This window comes from Trematomus bernacchii, unplaced genomic scaffold (assembly GCF_902827165.1).
Source record: "Trematomus bernacchii unplaced genomic scaffold, fTreBer1.1, whole genome shotgun sequence".
Lineage (NCBI taxonomy): Eukaryota > Metazoa > Chordata > Actinopteri > Perciformes > Nototheniidae > Trematomus > Trematomus bernacchii.
Genome location: NW_022987740.1, coordinates 651,370 through 669,322, shown reverse-complemented (window position 1 = coordinate 669,322; position 17,953 = coordinate 651,370). Strand labels below are relative to the sequence as shown.

At 38.8% G+C, this 17,953-nt stretch overlaps 4 gene segments (V, D, J or C); all 4 read right to left on the bottom strand.

Moving 5' to 3' along the window:
* Positions 1–8,819: 8,819 nt before the first annotated feature.
* LOC117496374 lies at positions 8,820–9,677 on the bottom strand. The segment is given in 2 exon segments: positions 8,820–9,370; positions 9,553–9,677. Coding segments are annotated over 2 exon segments (606 nt in total).
* Positions 9,678–10,054: 377 nt separating this feature from the next.
* On the bottom strand, positions 10,055–10,828 carry LOC117496373. The segment is given in 2 exon segments: positions 10,055–10,464; positions 10,582–10,828. Coding segments are annotated over 2 exon segments (453 nt in total).
* A 1,348-nt stretch (positions 10,829–12,176) lies between these two features.
* Positions 12,177–13,018, bottom strand: LOC117496372. The segment is given in 2 exon segments: positions 12,177–12,577; positions 12,809–13,018. Coding segments are annotated over 2 exon segments (441 nt in total).
* Positions 13,019–16,683: 3,665 nt separating this feature from the next.
* LOC117496371 lies at positions 16,684–17,593 on the bottom strand. The segment is given in 3 exon segments: positions 16,684–16,697; positions 17,125–17,454; positions 17,539–17,593. Coding segments are annotated over 3 exon segments (399 nt in total).
* Between the last annotated feature and the right edge of the window lie 360 nt (positions 17,594–17,953).

Below are 17,953 nucleotides of genomic sequence, written 5' to 3'. Positions count from 1 at the left end.
GATGCGCAGCTCCACTGTCCTGGAACAGTCTGCAATTAAAATGGAAACTGAGCAATCTGGTGCCACTAAATGTTTTTAAAGCTCGGTTGGATGCTACTCAATCGGAAGCTGTTGGTACCTGTGCATGTGGATAGTTATGTAAATTGTAATCCCTGTAATGCTAATGTATGATGTCCTTTTGTTGTTCTGTTTATGTTTTTAATGTTTCATGTGGAACCTACTTGAGCAGGTCTCCCTTGAAAAAGAGGTCAATGATCTCAATGGGATACAACCTGGATAAATAAAGGTTTGAAATTAAATGAAACCTTACCATCATCAAAGGGTAGTTTTCACTATAAGTAAAAAATAATTTTTGGACGGACACTATAATTTACAGTTTTTTACTCTGTAAAATCTGAATTTTCTTTAAAATAAAAAACATCTATATTGATTTTGACTTTTCAACATCCAACTCATAGGTTTATCAATACTTTGAGAAACAAGATTATTAATTTAACCCTTTTAGAAGGGAAGATATGGTCATTTGTTCTGGGAATGTCCTTTTCGAGCCTGAGACCTGAAAAACAGGCTCAGGGCTTAACAGGTTAACTGGACATTAGCTGAGAAAGAAGTTCCCTGACTTCTATGATGATCATGATGCATGAAGTGAACTCCTATTCGCTTGTATTGTCTGACGACACTGACAGGGGAGACATTGAAAGAAAGAGTTCTCTGATTCTATAATCAGAGAACTTAGTTCGTTAGTGTAAACCATATGTATTGCCGTGTGCACAAGGGGAAATATATATGTTGGAGATTAGGCCCCATCATGCTGATGATTTAGGGGAGGAGAAGCCTATTAGGAAGAAAAAAATGAATCATTACGATAATATCCGTGAGGTGTTTACAATAGTAGAGCTGCACTGAACGTGATATACCTTACCTTGTATGATGCGGCGAGTCTATGGAAAACATGACGAGGGTTAGACGGGAATTATGCAGTGAGAGAGAAGGGAAACCGTTCGAATGAAAGTGAGCTGCGGCCAGTATCCCTTATGAAACAAAAATATATTGTAATATATTGGTAAATATAATACAATATACTGGATCATACATTTCCATATATGGGAAAGTAGTCCTTATATTTTTAAATATATTCCAATATATGCATGGACCATGTATGGCTATATATTGATACATATAAAAAAAATATATTGCAATGAAAACAAAAACTGCACTTTACATTTATATGTAATAGTTTTATTGAAACACTCATTTATCTTTCATGAGTTACACAAGTTTACATAAAATTGAACAGATATTCATAAACAGTTATCTCACTTCGTTTTGTATAGTTACCCACTTTATATATGAACATATGTTTGATGGTATATATTAAAAAAGTACAAATTGTCCATTGAATGATGGAAAATAATATACAGTTTATAAATATATACAGACACACACATATATGCACGCATATATATATGCATATATGCACGCATATATATATATATATATATATATGCATATATGCACGCATATATATATGCATATATATATAAATATGCATATATACACATATATATAAATATGCATATATATATATACATATATATATATATATGCATATATGCACGCATATATATATGCATATATGCACGCATATATATATGCATATATGCACGCATATATATATGCATATATGCACGCATATATATGCATATATTACGGCCGACCGGCTATTTGGAGTGGAATGCAGCCCTCCACGGCTGACAGTGGCTGACCTCCGTCTTCGCTAAACATAACTCTCTAAAACGTGTTAACGTTCTCATTGGACACATTACGTGCCAGTGATCATCACCAATCAATCTCACAGATTTCGGGGAGGCCCCCCCCCTCTCCAGCAATAGATTGATCTGATTGGCAGATTCAAATCTGCGTTCAAATCTCTGTCTGTTGATTCTGTCGCTGAGTGTCAAAGAGAAAGCATTCATCAGGTGCTTCGAAACGGAAAATTAAAAAGAAACGAGAGGAAAATACAGCACGAGAGTCAGGTATGTGTGTGAGCATTTAAAACTATTTTAAATTGAAATAATTCTGCATGTACACTACAAGTCGTCTAGTTGCTTAATCCGTATGTCCCGTCTCTCGGCACTACAACAGCTACATTAGCTAATGTTAGTTAAATTAGCTATGTTAGTTCCCTCGTGTATAAGTGTATAACCGGTCCGCAGCTTTGTGAACATTCAATTTCGAAGATTTTCGATGTTACAGTCAACTGAAGTCGACCCAAAACAGCCAAAAATAGCGGACCTTTAGATCGCTAACATTTTAGCATAAGTCGATGGAGTTTAACATAGCGGAAACTAGCCCCGCGGCTAACGGACATTTTCTGACTGGTGAAGATGATGAGCTAGTTAAGTAATGTAACCACAGTTAGTCTATGTGTTCTGATGTTAGTAACTATGTAGGCTAACATTAGTTAGGCTATGTGTTGTGGACTAATGCATTCAAGTTAGTTCACATTTTAGTTGTTATTGCCCCTGCTGACAATTGTGTGGATAATATGTAGCCTACAGTCAATGGCATTTCACATTTTGCTCTCCAGTGTATGTTATTTTAATGTTGACCCATAATACTATATATCTATATATTTTACAGGAGCATTGTTGAAATTCATAGGTCGAACTAAGCCTGCAGAACCACAGGTCAAGAGGACAGAGGAGCCAGATAGCAGTGGTGACTGAGGCAGAATAAATAAGGAGAGAGGGCCCATGCAGAGAGGCAGACATCAGTAGTGAGGAATCAGACCCAAAAGACACGAGGACAGAGGAGCCAGATCGCAGTGGTGAGGAACGCACTGTCATTTAATTTCACTGTAATTTTACTTTTCACATATCACTTTATTCACTATTCAGCTTAGTTATCCTTGCCATGAAGGAATGAATGATTGAATGGATGAATGTTCTATATTATTTTAATGACAGATTGAACCACAGCAATATTGTTTTAGAGATGTTATATGTTTAACTGCTATGCCTGTCATCTCTGCTCTGTGTCATTGTGTTGTCTCCTGGGTTCTGTAGTGCCCGGAGTCTGTCTTTTTATTTTTTTCCTCCAAACCCCATCCCCTCAGGATGCCTTTTGCCTCCTGTCAGGTCATCATTGTAATAAGAATTTGTTCTTAATTGATTTTCCTGGCTAAATAAAGGTTCTACTACTATTTATTCAGTTATTTTATTACTGGTACTGCTAATTGCACTATGCGTATTGTTGTATATTGTATATACGTATGTATTTACTACTACTACTTACAAAATCGAGGGTTGTAGCTTTGTGTCAGTACATATTTCAGGGTTTTTTTATGCCTTTGTTCATCTAAATTCTAATACTCATAGGCGACTACAACTCCTGCCGATGCCGAGGCCCAGTTCTCCCTTCACACCACCCCAGGCTCATTGTGCTAGGTAAAACTCTCATTCAATAAAAGTAGTCTTTTAAAGGTGGGGTAGGTAATTTTGGAGAAACCAGCTCGAGTGCGCTAGAATTTGAAAATACACAGCCGGAAAAAATCTGCCACTTCCTTACAGAGCCCCTCCTCCAACACACACAAACGCGCACATGACCAATGAGGGCACGAGATAAGTTTGTGCACAGATGGAAGGCTGACAGGCAGGTAGGCCATCCAGTCATTTCAGCCGGGCCGGCTAAAATGATTGGTCGTGTTTATTACAGTACTACGGCTTCCACAGATGATATTTCTTTATGGATCTTTTGTCAAAGCACTTCAGATATTCATTGCTATCGGGATGTTAAGAGCATTCCATGGAATATAACAAAAAGTGTATCTCGAGCCGGTTTCTCAAACTTACCTACCCCACCTTTAAAGATGAATGCAATTAAATTTTAAAAAGTTTTAAACAGAACTGTTACAGATGCAGATGCTTGGTCCAAATTCCATAAAATATACCAACCAGTAGCGCCACACTCAGACGAAAATGTACAAAGCCTATTCTTCCACTATTTGTATTCCCACATTATTCACCAAGCCAGCCCATGCTTTAATATAGATATTATGGATATTGTTATAATTCCTGCTGTCTTTTGTGAACTTCTAATTATTTGTAATTGTTCTGTTCCACAGATGCTGTAGTAAACCACCATCCAGGGACCAAGACATCAGATATAAGAACATCCATTAACACAAGAATGTGTGAGTTAAGGCACGAAAAAAACAAGATTGACGATCAAATAGGGTACAAGACTGTTTGGCCCTGTTCCGGACCTTGTTTTAATGAGTGATCAGCTCATGTTTAAAGTTGTCACCAGGTGAAACAAAAAACAAGATTGTTAAATAAGATAACAGACTGCTCTTTTTGGCCCTGTATGAAATAACAATGCATCATTTATTAACTATACCTATACAAAATGTAATACATTTTCCCTTCATCATGTAATAACACCTCCTTTTGTAATAATTTGCCCATTATGTAGTAAACAAGTTCCATGCAAATATGTAATACATGTCACCACATTTTGAAATATATTATTACATATTGCTGTGGTTATTACAAAAGGAGTTGCAAACAATAACATTACAACTGTTTATTTATTTATTCAACCATGAATCATCCTTACTCATAATTTAAAAATATTTCAGTAGAATATCTTTCATTGGCCAAAACTAGATCAAGTGTTACCATATTCATTAGCCAACATGTATATCAACATCAATTTTGGGATATATTTACAGTTTGGTTATGGTTACATAATGAATATTACAGTTTTTTAAAAGGGCAACTCACGCATTTTGTAATAACCATTGCAAAATGTAATAATTTATTACAAAATGCAGGGAAATGTGTTTTATATTGCGTTCAGGCTGTTACAGAATGCAGCAGATTATTACAAAATGTGGGTTTTATTACATAATTACATGAAAATGTTCTTGAGTCATTACATAATGTGTTGTTTATAGGCCTTTTCTTTTATTCTTTCCTTGTCCTTCTTTTAATGAGTATTTTGATAACTGTTACACATTGATAGAAAAAAACAAATTAAGCTTCTCATTATTCAGACTCAGCTCTCAGCGCTTAAGCTTCTTTTAAATGTTGATAAAACCAAGGTAATGCTCTTTTCAAAAGTGTTGAGATCTTCATATTAGGTTGAATAATTAAAACAAAAGTTAGTTATAATCAAATATAGTCAATTATATTCTTGTATAACCCACAATGAAAATGTTTCATATGTTATGATTTTCTCATTCTTTAAATGTGTTGGAATTCTTATACCTACCATTCTTTAAATGTGTTGGAATTATTATACCTACCATTCTTTAAATGTGTTGGAATTCTTACCCCTACCATTCTTTAAATGTGTTGGAATTCTTACCCCTACCATTCTTTAAATGTGTTGGAATTCTTATACCTACCATTCTTTAAATGTGTTGGAATTCTTTAATGGGTGAACTATGAATTAAGGTTTTAGATTAGAAAAGAACCCCAGCATGATATGTTTAGTATGATTATAATGTTGTAACGAGAGAAGGTAAAAACCCTGTATTAGTTTGGACCTATTTTTCTTCAAATAAACTGATCCCACCTTTTGGATTGGGACAACTTAAAAGACATCTGCGCTCTCCTCTCCTGCTTGAAAGGTAAGATCGCACACTGCCACACTCACACTTAGGTAGGGCCACACCTCATTTACTGATATCAAAATCCTTCGGGATCGCTTAAACAGATTTAGGGGGTCGTCTGAATTGAAACAGCAGTTAATTGAACCTGGTTCTTCGGGGAGTTAATAGAGGTGAGATCTTGCTGATCGTTGGTGGATCTGAGCCAAGCAGTAAACTTACATAGACTCAATAACTTCGGTTAGGTCAATTAGGAGGTCTGAGTAATTTAAGTTCGGAATAAATTATCGGATGACTCCCGACTCTTACAAAAGCTAAAAAGACACCAGAGCCTGTTTTAGATATTGTAACTACGCAAGGAATAAAACTTGAAGTGGTTACCTGTTACAAATACCTTGGAATCTGGCTTGATGATCGTCTCACTTTTAAACTTCATGTCAATAACCTGCTTAAAAAACTGAGGGTTAGGCTAGGTTTCTTTTACAGGAACAAGTCCTGTTTCTCGCTTGAGGCCAGAAAAAGTCTAGTCTCTGTGACCTTTTTACCTGTACTGGACTATGGTGATCTGATCTATATGAATGCACCTGCCCATTACCTGATCAAGTTAGATGCCGCCTATCACAGTGCACTGAGATTTGTGACAAACTGTAAAGTATTAACCCATCACTGTACCCTGTATGCAAGGGCAGGTTTGCCTTCACTAACTGTACGGAGGCTCAGTCACTGGTACATTTTTATATACAAAGCCATGTTAGGGAAACTTCCATCCTACATCTGCTCCCTGATCTCACGGCGAATTGTAAGTGGCTACTGCCTGAGATCGAATGCTGTGGTTTTATTAAATGTGCCAACTGCTAGGACTGTCTTAGGGAAGATAACTTTTAGATGCGCAGCTCCGCTAACTTGGAACAGTCTGAGCAATTTGGTTCCACTAAATGTTTTTAAAGCAAGGATAGATGCTATCCAATCGGAAACTGTTGGAACCTGTAAATGTTACTAGCTATGTAAACTGTAGTCACTGTAAATATGCTGTATGATGTCCTTTTTTGTTTTTCTGTTATGTTTATATGTATTCATGTGGAACCTACTTGCAGCAGGTCACCCTTGAAAAAGAGATCAATGATCTCAATGGGATTCACCTGCATAAATAAAGGTTTGAAATTAAATGAAAGATTTTTTTTATCAGAACATGCATTTCTCCTCATTGTGAACATATATTGCACTCATGTTCAGAATATATGGTACGTACATGGTCTTTTATAAATCTGAATATATAGTGCATACATGTCCCCATATAATTGTGAATATATAGCGCATACATGTCCCCATATAATTGTGAATATATATATAGTACATGTCCCCATATAATTGTGAATATATACTACATACATGTCCCCATATAAATCTGAATATATAGTACATACATGTCCCCATATATTTGTGAATATATATAGTACATGTCCCCATATAATTGTGAATATATAGTACATACATGTCCCCATATAATTGTGAATATATATATAGTACATGTCCCCATATAATTGTGAATATATACTACATACATGTCCCCATATACATCTGAATATAGAGTACATACATGTCCCCATATAAATGTTAATATATATACACAACCAATATATTATATATATTTACATATATTACTCAATATATGGAAAGCGGCAATTACTGATGTATTATCCCATATATTGCAATATATTAACACAATATATTATTCTATATATCAATATATTGTAATATATTAACACAATATATTATTCTATATATCTTCAATATATTTTGTAGATATGAATAAATATGTTTTTCATGTTGATTATTAATCAGTATCAGTTGGTGTAGCCAACAGCAAGATTTCCTTTATTAAATCTTTTCAATTAACCAGTAAATCAGAAAACAAAATAATGCAATATATTGACAGTTAATATATGGGGAAATATATTTTCTTTGAGTAAGGGCTACTATCATATCACGCACGTATATAAAAAAAATAAAAAATAAAAATAAAAACCTCTTAAGGACGTGCACTGCACATGTTTTGTTTTGGGGGGAATCTCGCAGTCTCGAGCCCACTCACTTACAGTAGCGACTCTTCCCATGCACGAGATCCGCCATAGCGGCACGCTCAGATTTCCACTATTGCTTACACATTCTTTAGAGGGCTTGCTGATAAGCCAGGTTATGATATTCATGCATCACCGTACTCAAGCTAACAGCTCACGTGCTTTACATTGTCCACATCTCCCTCTTCGCCCGGACATCGGCGTGCTGGCAATCCAAGATTTCTCCAGCTTACCTATGGTATATATGCATATAACTGGTGGTGGTATCTTAATAGCATTTCAGGGCTTTCGTCAGGATAGGTGCAGCCAACCCTGTTGCCAATCAAGGTGTTTCTTCCTCATCCCTGCAACAACTCGGACGGTGGTCCTCCTCTGCCTTCCAGCCTATATTCGCCGGATATCAGTGCCGTGCTGGCTATTCAAAGATCTCTCAAACCCTAACCTCTGGTATTTATGCATATTAGTGGTAGTGTTCATCTGTGTTAATGTTTAACCCTGTATCGTCAGGTCATCGACCATCGTGTCCGTGATGTTTAGCGGTAGTGTTCACGTAAGCCCGGCACTGATTTCGGCCGTCGACCTTCGGGTCAGCATCCTATGATGTACAGTAAGCCCGGCAGTGATTCCGGCCGTTTGTTTAGCGGTAGTGTTCACGTAAGCCCGGCATTGATTTCGGCCGTCGACCTTCGGGTCAGCATCTTATGATGTACAGTAAGCCCGGCAGTGATTCCGGCCGCTTGTTTAATTCACATGTTAATCTCTCATTTCATCCATAGATCACTGCAGTCAGCCCGCAAGGTAAGAAACTCATTACATCTCAGTATGTCATACTTCACTCTTTTGGGGATTTCTTCGAAGCGGTTCTTCCCCTCCTGAAAGATAATCCTGCAAACCGGGGCCTAATCGCGAAACACCATTCCATTCTCCTGTTTTAATTCCGGCAATCATTATCACATTCATATTACGTGTCCCGGTAATAAATATGTATTTCATACATCAACGTTTCTCCTGATTGAACTCTCCTTTAGTAGCAGTCTTTTCTGCTTCAGGTTGCAGCATGTTGTCTCTTTGGGCTCTGCATTCTGTAAAACAGCAACAAACAGTATCAGGGACATGTTAAAGAATCATCTCAATGTTGGACTGATATCAAAGAGTTCATACCAAGACTCATAGCAGCCAGCAACACTGAGATAATCAGATGCATCATATCTGCAGGTTGAGAAACTCTGAGCTACAGCGAGTATAAAGAGGACTGATAAACTCTGCTGAAGTCTGACAGAGAGAGACTCCCTCTGGTGGATGCTGTGCAGTACTGTGTTGTCTTTGCTCCAAAGGTTTTTGTACAGAGTGTTGGTGTTTCCTGTCACTGTGGGCCTCAGAGCACAGTAGTACACAGCAGAGTCTGTCACTGCAGCAGAGGAGATCTGCAGAGGAACTGATTTATTGTTGAGTGTAGCCTCAAATCTGTCTTTCTTGAACTCTTCAGCATTCTCTCCAGTTCCTGTCCAACGCATCAACGTGTACTTTGGGTAACCATTGACTTCTTGTTTGTACCAGAACAAATATACATTCGAGCCAACACTGATCTGAAATGTGCAGCCAAGTGTAACTGTGTCTCCTTCAGTAGCGCTGACTTCTCCTGCTGGCTGGGTCACTGTGTCTTGTCCTTTACACTCTGGGGAAGAAGAGACCATGCAGAGGAAGAGATGAATCAATAAAGATGATGGATTAAAGGAGAACAATCAGTAGCTTTAAACAGTTACCTAGAAACATGTTGTAGTTTCTATCTTACCAAAGGAGAGAGTATCAATTAGATCACTTTTTCATGTTAACGTGTTCATGCAGAATGTTACGTACCTCTTAGAATGGAAACGAAGAGTAGGGAATGTAAATAATAGTCTAATGACAGCATGTTGAATGAAGGTGATGATGATGATGGTCTGTGTTGAACTCTGGTGAATATGGAAGTTCCTCTCTCTTCTATAGTTCAGGAACATCTTAGCTCCTCCCTGAATCTCTCTGTCTCCTCTTAGATCTGTATTTCAATTCTCTCAGTTACACTTCCTCCTGGGTAACATATCCAAACGCAGTCTGTAAATAAAAAGTGAGAGGACCTAGGATTGAACCCTGTGGTACACCACATGAAATCACAGACTGACAGAAAAATAGAAACACTTATTTTAAGTTCTTGGAGACTACATTATATTTAAACCTGTGAGAAAAAGGTCAGATTCACTGATTGATTTAAACATTTGAACCTGTGGATGTGACTCAAAGGCAGTACATGTATGGTAGTGAACAATAGTTCATACATTTCAAATGATCAAGCAGGTAAATGACATTACTGTATGATCACAAACTATTGAGTTTGAACAGAGAGAGACTCCCTCTGGTGGATGTTGTGCAGTATTGTGTTGTCTTTGCTCCAAAGGTTTTTGTACAGAGTTGTGGTGTTTCCTGTCACTGTGGGCTGCAGAGCACAGTAGTACACAGCAGAGTCTGTCACTGTAGCAGAGGAGATCTGCAGAGGAACTGATGGCTTGTTGAGTGTAGCATCAAATCTGTCTTTCTGGAACTCTTCAGCATTATCTCCAGTTCCCGAGAAACGCTTCAGCATGTACTTTGGGTAACCATTGACTTCTTGTTTGTACCAGAACAGACGGGGAACTGTGTCAGAGGTCTGAAATGTGCAGCCAAGTGTAACTGTGTCTCCTTCAGTAGCGCTGACATCTCCTGCTGGCTGGGTCACTGTGTCTTGTCCTTTACACTCTGGGGAAGAAGAGACCATGCAGAGGAAGAGATGAATCAATAAAGACGATGGATTAAAGGAGAACAATCAGTAGCTTTAAACAGTTACCTAGAAACATGTTGTAGTTTCTATCTTACCAAAGGAGAGAGCAGCAAGAATAATCCACAGCCAATGTTCCATCTCTACAACAAGGTTTAAATCAGCAGCAGGAAGTAGCTGATGTTCAGCATTCAGTGTGAGGATGGTTCTCTTCACAGCAGCACTTATTATTGACTGGATGGTTGAACACAGTGCAGAAGACGTGCACCGCCTACTTGATAATGTGGCCCTCTAGTGGAGGTGAACAGCTCAGTACAACAGTGTGGAGAAAAGGCTTCCAGCAGCTTGTCAGTGTGTCAGCTGGTGTTTGTGTACAGAGTGTTGGTGTTTCCTGTCACTGTGGGCCTCACAGCACAGTAGAACACAGCAGAGTCTGTCACTGCAGCAGAGGAGATGCTCAGATTGATTTGGTTTGACTCCACTGTAATATTCAGTCCAGGGATTGGATTTTTAAGTATTCCTCCAGTTCCTAAATGAGAGATGATGAACTCTGGTGGTTTTCCTGGATATTGTCGATACCAGAAGAAATAATCATCACCCGCTGCTTGTTTGGAGTATCTGTAGGACAGAGTAACAGAGCTGCCTTCTGGACTGAACTCTTCTTTCTGTAATGCAGTGAGATCTTCACAGCTGACCCCTGAAGAGAGGAGTAATTCAAAAGACTCAGTTAATAGATCACATTTGATCAACATTAGAAGTTAACGTTTTCATGCAGAATGTTACGTACCTCTTAGAATGGAAACTAACAGTAGGGAATGTAAATAATAGTCTAATGACAGCATGTTGAATGAAGGTGATGATGATGGTCTGTGTTGAACTCTGGTGAATATGGAAGTTCCTCTCTCTTCTATAGTTCAGGAACATCTTAGCTCCTCCCTGAATCTCTCTGTCTCCTCTTAAATCTGTATTTCACTTCTCTCAGTTACACTTCCTCCTGGGTAACAGATCCAAAGGTCTGTAAATAAAAAGTCAGAGGACCTAGGATTGAACCCTGTGGTACACCACAATAAATTACAGACTACCAGAGTAACTTATTTTATAAAGATAAGAACAAAAGCAATCAAAACTTGAGTGTGTGATGTGTACCAGTTTATTGAGAGAGGTGATTTAAAGTGTTTGATCAGTCAGTAAATAAAAACGTAATAATAACAATGACGGGCGTTAACGTGAAGTCATATTAGTGAGAGGTGCTTCATCGAGAGAGAAATCTGTTTAAAATTATCTTAATCTATTACAAATATTTCTTCAGATCCAACATTTAAAAGGTCTTGAACACCACAACACAAGCTGCTGTTCCAATAGAACCTTTCATCAAATTGGGCTTGGAGATAAACTGAATCCAATGACAAAGTGAGAGGACCTAGGATTGAACCCTGTGGTACACCACATGAAATCACAGACTGACAGAAAATTAGAGACACTTATTTTAAATTCATGGAGACTACATTTTATGTTTAATCTGTGATAACAGGTCAAATTAAATGATTGAGTTAAACATGTTAACTTGTTGATGTGAATCAAAGGCAGTACATGTGTTTCTATGGTAGTGCACAATTGTTCATACATTTATATACCTGACATAAACCTTTAGAAATGATCAAGCAGGTAAACTAAATGATTGTATCATCACAAACTATTGATGTTTAACAGAGAGAGACTCCCTCTGGTGGATGTAGTGCAGTATTGTGTTGTCTGTGCTCCAAAGGTTTTTGTACAGAGTGTTGGTGTTTCCTGTCACTGTGGGCCTCAGAGCACAGTAGTACACAGCAGAGTCTGTCTCTTTAGCTGAGATGATCTCCAGATCAACTCGTTTCTCTGTTTTGTCAATGTGAGCAGAGAAATCAGCTTCAGTGGGATGGATCCCTCCTGCCTCTGTGATGGAGAGCAGGAACTCTGGTCTGGATCTCTGGTATTGTCGGTACCACTGGATATTGTAGATAGCCCCCTCATATTTACATGTCAGGCTGATGTTTCTGCCCTCTGCAACATGTTCTTCACTTCTTTCTGGCTTTATGCTGTTCATGGAGCCCAGGGCTGCAAAATGAGAATTATTCATGTCAGTTAGTCTGCAGGAGATTTTAACATTAAGAGACTCAACGGAGGGTCTTCAATTTCCTGTCATCTTTGATCAGTTTGAGATAAACCATGATAAAATGTCTTCATAGATCACAACGGTTGCTGCCTTACACAATCAAACCTCCAGTTATGAAATCTCTGGCTAATACAGCGGGTTAAATGAGACTTTATCTCTGTTCCAACACTCACCTATGAAGAGAGAGAAGAGTAACCAGAGGTAAAGCAACATGTCTTTGGAGATGGTAAAGTCGAACAGTCAGCAGATGAGTTCTCCTCCTGCAGAAGTGAAGCAGGAAACAGCCTCTCTGCTGCTCAGCCCTTCTCCTCAACATCAGATGATTGTGCTTTTAGTTCCTCAAACATCTCACAAATCATCTCATTGGTTGATATAAACGTCAGTGGGCGGGGCCAGAGAATCATGTTTTACTCGTTTTAAACCATCAAAATACTTTTCTCATATTAAAAACAGTTAGTTCTCTTTGTGTTTCTCTCTGACTCATACATTGAAATGTACAAAAACGTAGCAATAACAATGACAGGCGTTAACGTGAAGTCAGATTAGTGAGAGGTGTTTCATCGAGAGAGAAATCTGTTTAAAATGATCTTAATCTAATAAGAATATTGATTCACAGGTGTCATTTAAAAGGTCTTGAACACCACAACACAAGCTGCTGTTCCAATAGAACCTATTATCACATTGTGCTTAGAGATAAACTGAATCCAATGACAAAATGAGAGGACCTCACATTGAACCCTGTGGTACACCATATGATCAAAGACTGACAAAAAAATAGAGACACTTATTTTAATTACTAATTAAGCACTTACATACTAGTGATGGGAATTATGGCTCTTTGAAGGGAGCCGGATCTTATGGCTCCGTTCCTTTCAAAGAGCCGTTCAAAAGAGCCGTTCAAAAGAGCCGTTTTTTTAAGGTTACTAGGTTTATCTGCAAAATAATCACCAGGATAATGATTGACTGTATTGCCAGACCTAATGTCAATAATCGGCATTGTAAACATGACACAAGGTGGCGCCATATCCATGTCATCATGTCAGTGAATGTACTTTGAATTTACCCTCTGTATGTGTTAAGTAAATAAAGTTGCCTTGCCTTGAATGAAATTCATGCAACTCTTAATATTAGATACTGTGTTTTTAAGTGGCGATGGAGATTATTTGTTGATCCTGCTTTAAAGGATATTTTGCCTTTACAAATGGTGCGCTTTATCACTGCCTGGGTTTTGGTTGAAGTGAATCCAAATGCTGCTGCGTTTTCGCGTTTGGCTCATTTTCCATCCGAAAAACACGTTGTCTATCTGTCCTGTACCACTTGTTATGACTTCTCTCTCGCGTATTCCGTTAAGACCCACCCCATCTCACTCCTCGTGCTGAAACCTACCAAACAGAGTAGGGGCGGGTCTTCACAGAATACGTTTGGGGAACAAAATCAAGCTTTTTAAAAGGAGAGTGGATTTTGGCAGGCAGTGAGTGCGGACCAACGATTGAACGATAACAAGAACGGCTCTCACCAAGTAGGACTCGGTTCCCCTCGTTCGTACCAAAGAGCCGTTCAAAAGAATCGGCTCGTTCGCGACCGACACATCACTATTACATACTAACAAAGCACTTATATACTAATAAAGGACTGGCTTATCTAAAGCCAGTTGAGTAGCACATGAAATGTTTTGGCTCTATGAAACCTGAGGCCTGCACTACGAAGCCGGATTGTCGCTTAGCCGGCTGACTTCAGGGAAAACTCGGGCTTTCCGGTCCTACGACGCTGGTTCTCTTTTTAGAGGGCTAGATCTCCATGGTAACTTATGCTGAGCGGCTAACCTCCTCGGGAGGAGGTTAGGTTGCAGGCTAAGAGATCAACTCAGTGAAAGCACCGCCTGCTGACCAATCAGAGCTCTGTGTGCGGAGTTTAAAGCTATCAAGTCATATTACAGGATCGAGGAAATACAGAAAAACTGTCGTTGCAGGAAAGACGGCTGGCAAAAATCACAGACTGTGTGAACGTGAACATTAATAGAATATCCCCTCCCATCTTCAGAGCAATCTGACTATTATAACATTAGCGTTAAGAAAGCTTACTTAAATATCTGCCACAACATGAGTAACCGGATCAGAGTAACATTAAGTACAGTCCGCGGCACTGTGAGTGCAGACGTCGATGTGTCCCATTATCATTCATCATATCACATCATAATGTATCATATATTTCCTTATCTGAGTCAGCTGAGCCGTATCTGGCCGTGCAACACTCACAGTGTCACATACTGTATGCAGAAGTATTATTTTAAGCAACACATTAAGTTGACGAAACACTCGAGTCAAATGTAATTAAAGTCAGATCGTGTCTTGGACGGGGCAGTGATTTCATAAACCTGTTAATGTACGCATTCAAACACTTTTTCTTTTACCAGCTGTATTCACCTTGCAGGTGATGTGGCTTTGATCCTGGATAAAGTGTTTAAGTCATGGATGTTTAAAGTTTAACTTCTTCATATTTGACTAATATTAAAGTTCACTTTTCATTCAGGAAGTATGACGCTGCGCTGTCAGTACGCTTGTCCATGTTTGTGATTGGTCGAATGCTCCAGATACCACCCCTTTCATGTGAACAAGGTTCAAGGTTCAAGGTTCAAGGTTCTTTATTGTCAATCTGACATAGCTACAGAGTAATTATGTAGTTGAAAATCTTATGTCACAGGCTTCTCCAACAATGCAACATAATAACATAATAACAATAAGAGCAAGAGCAATACAAAAAGAAAAATAGTTATAAAATAGTGATGTGTCGGTCGCGAACGAGCCGATTCTTTTGAACGGCTCTTTGGTACGAACGAGGGGAACCGAGTCCTACTTGGTGAGAGCCGTTCTTGTTATCGTTCAATCGTTGGTCCGCACTCACTGCCTGCCAACATCCACTGCCTTTAAAAAGCTTGATTTTGTTCCCCAAACGTATTCTGTGAAGATCCGCCCCTACTCTGATTGGTAGGTTTCAGCACGAGGAGTGAGATGGGGTGAGTCTTAACGGAATACGCGAGAGAGAGAAGTCATAACAAGTGGTACAGGACAGGTAGACGACGTGTTTTTCGGATGGAAAATGAGCCAAACGTGAAAACGGAGCAGCATTTGGATGCACTTCAACCAAAACCCAGGCAGTGATAAAGCGCACCATTTGTAAAGGCAAATGTAAAGGTCAACAAATAATCTCCATCGCCACTTAAAAACACACTATCTAATATTAAGAGTTGCGTGAATTTCATTCAAGGCAAGGCAACTTTATTTACTTAACACATACAGAGGGTAAATTCAAAGTAGTATATTCACTGACATGATGACATGGATATGGCGCCACCTTGTGTCATGTTTACAATGCAGATTATTTACATTAGGTCTGGCAATGCAGTCAATCATTATCCTGGTGATTATTTCGCAGATAAACCTAGTAACCCCGCCCCCTTTAAAACAACGGCTCTTTTGAACGGCTCTTTTGAACGGCTCTTTGAAAGGAACGGAGCCATAAGATCCGGCTCCCTTCAAAGAGCCATAATTCCCATCACTATTATAAAATAAAGTGATGATGTGGAATAGTGCAGTACGAGTCTATATACAAGTTATTGGAATGATATATATATATATTAGGTATTAGATACATAATACTGAGTAGCAGATGAATGTTTTGAAGTTGTTTCAACAGTTCAATTTTTTGAACGCGCACCTAACTAGATAGGACACGGCTGGCTTGAGCGATCCACTTGATAACCAGCGGCGTAGTACAGTTTAGTGAGAGTGCGTATGTTTTGGATTGGGCCAACCGGCTAACTCAAACATATCCAGGTTAGGAAAATCCGGCTTCGTAGTACAGGCTTCTGATGTACTTATATGATTCTGTTTTCTTCAAGTTTGTATCTTCTTGGTCGAATGCACTTATTGTAAGTCGCTTTGGATAAAAGCGTCAGCTAAATGCAATCTAATGTAATGTAATGTTAAGTTCATTAAGACTACTTAATTGTATTTTAACCTGTGATGAAAGGCCAGATTCACTGACTGAGTTAATTATTTGAACCTGTGGATGTGAATCAAAGGCAGTCCATGTGTTTGTATCGTGTGCAGCTGCTCCTCACCTGTGGAATTCCCTCCCAGACCACCTGAGGACTCCACAGACCACTGACGCCTTCAGGAAAGGCCTAAAACCTTTCTTTTTAAAAAACTTTTGATTAAACTTTTGTTTCTTTTGTTTGTTTTTATTATGCCTCCTGTAGCACCTTGGGATTGCTGTTAGCAATGAAAGGTGCTTTACAAATCAAATGTATTATTATTATTATTATTATTAGTAGGGAACAATTGTTCATAAATTTCAAATCATCAAGCAGGTAAATGACATGACTGTATCATCACAAACTATGTATGTTTATCACAGAGAGGCTCCCTCTGGTGGATGCTGTGCAGTACTGTGTTGTCTTTGCTCCAAAGGTTTTTGTACAGAGTGTTGGTGTTTCCTGTCACTGTGGGCTCCACAGCACAGTAGTACACAGCAGAGTCTGTCACTGCAGCAGAGGAGATCTGCAGATCCACTCGTTTCTTTCCTTCAGACAGGTCAGTGAAGAACCTGGTGTCCGATTTAAGTGATTCTGCTTTTTTTGTGAAATTAACCCCTGAGATAGACAGGAGGAACTCTGGTGGTTCTCCTGGATATTGTCGATACCAGAAGAAATAATCACCACCCGCTGCTTGTTTGGAGTATCTGTAGGACAGAGTAACAGTGCTGCCTTCTGGACTGAACTCTTCTGTTTTGACTGGAGACAGATCTTCACAGCTGACGCCTAAGGGAAAGATTAACTCTGTTATTTCATGTTATAAAAGTCATTTTAGCAAAACCACACTCAGAAAGCAAGAGTGCAACAAACCTGATAAGATTGCAAAACATATCAGAGAAAAAGCTGAGTTCTGCAGGGAGAGCATGTTGAATGAAGATGATGATGATGGTCTGTGTTGAACTCTGGTGAATATGGAAGTTCCTCTCTCTTCTATAGTTCAGGAACATCTTAGCTCCTCCCTGAATCTCTCTGTCTTCTCTTAGATCTGTATTTCACTTCTCTCAATTTCTTTTTTCATGTTATCACGTGTGTGTCGTCTGCATAGCTATGGTAACTTATTTCATTGTTATCCATTAACTAATCTAGTGGAAGCATGTAGATGTTAAAGAGAAGAGTCCCCAGGATGGAGCCTTGAGGAACACCACATGTCATATTTGTCAACTCAGTTGTTTAGTTACCTATAGAAACAACGTTTTTCCTGTCTGTTAAGTAGCATTCAGACCAA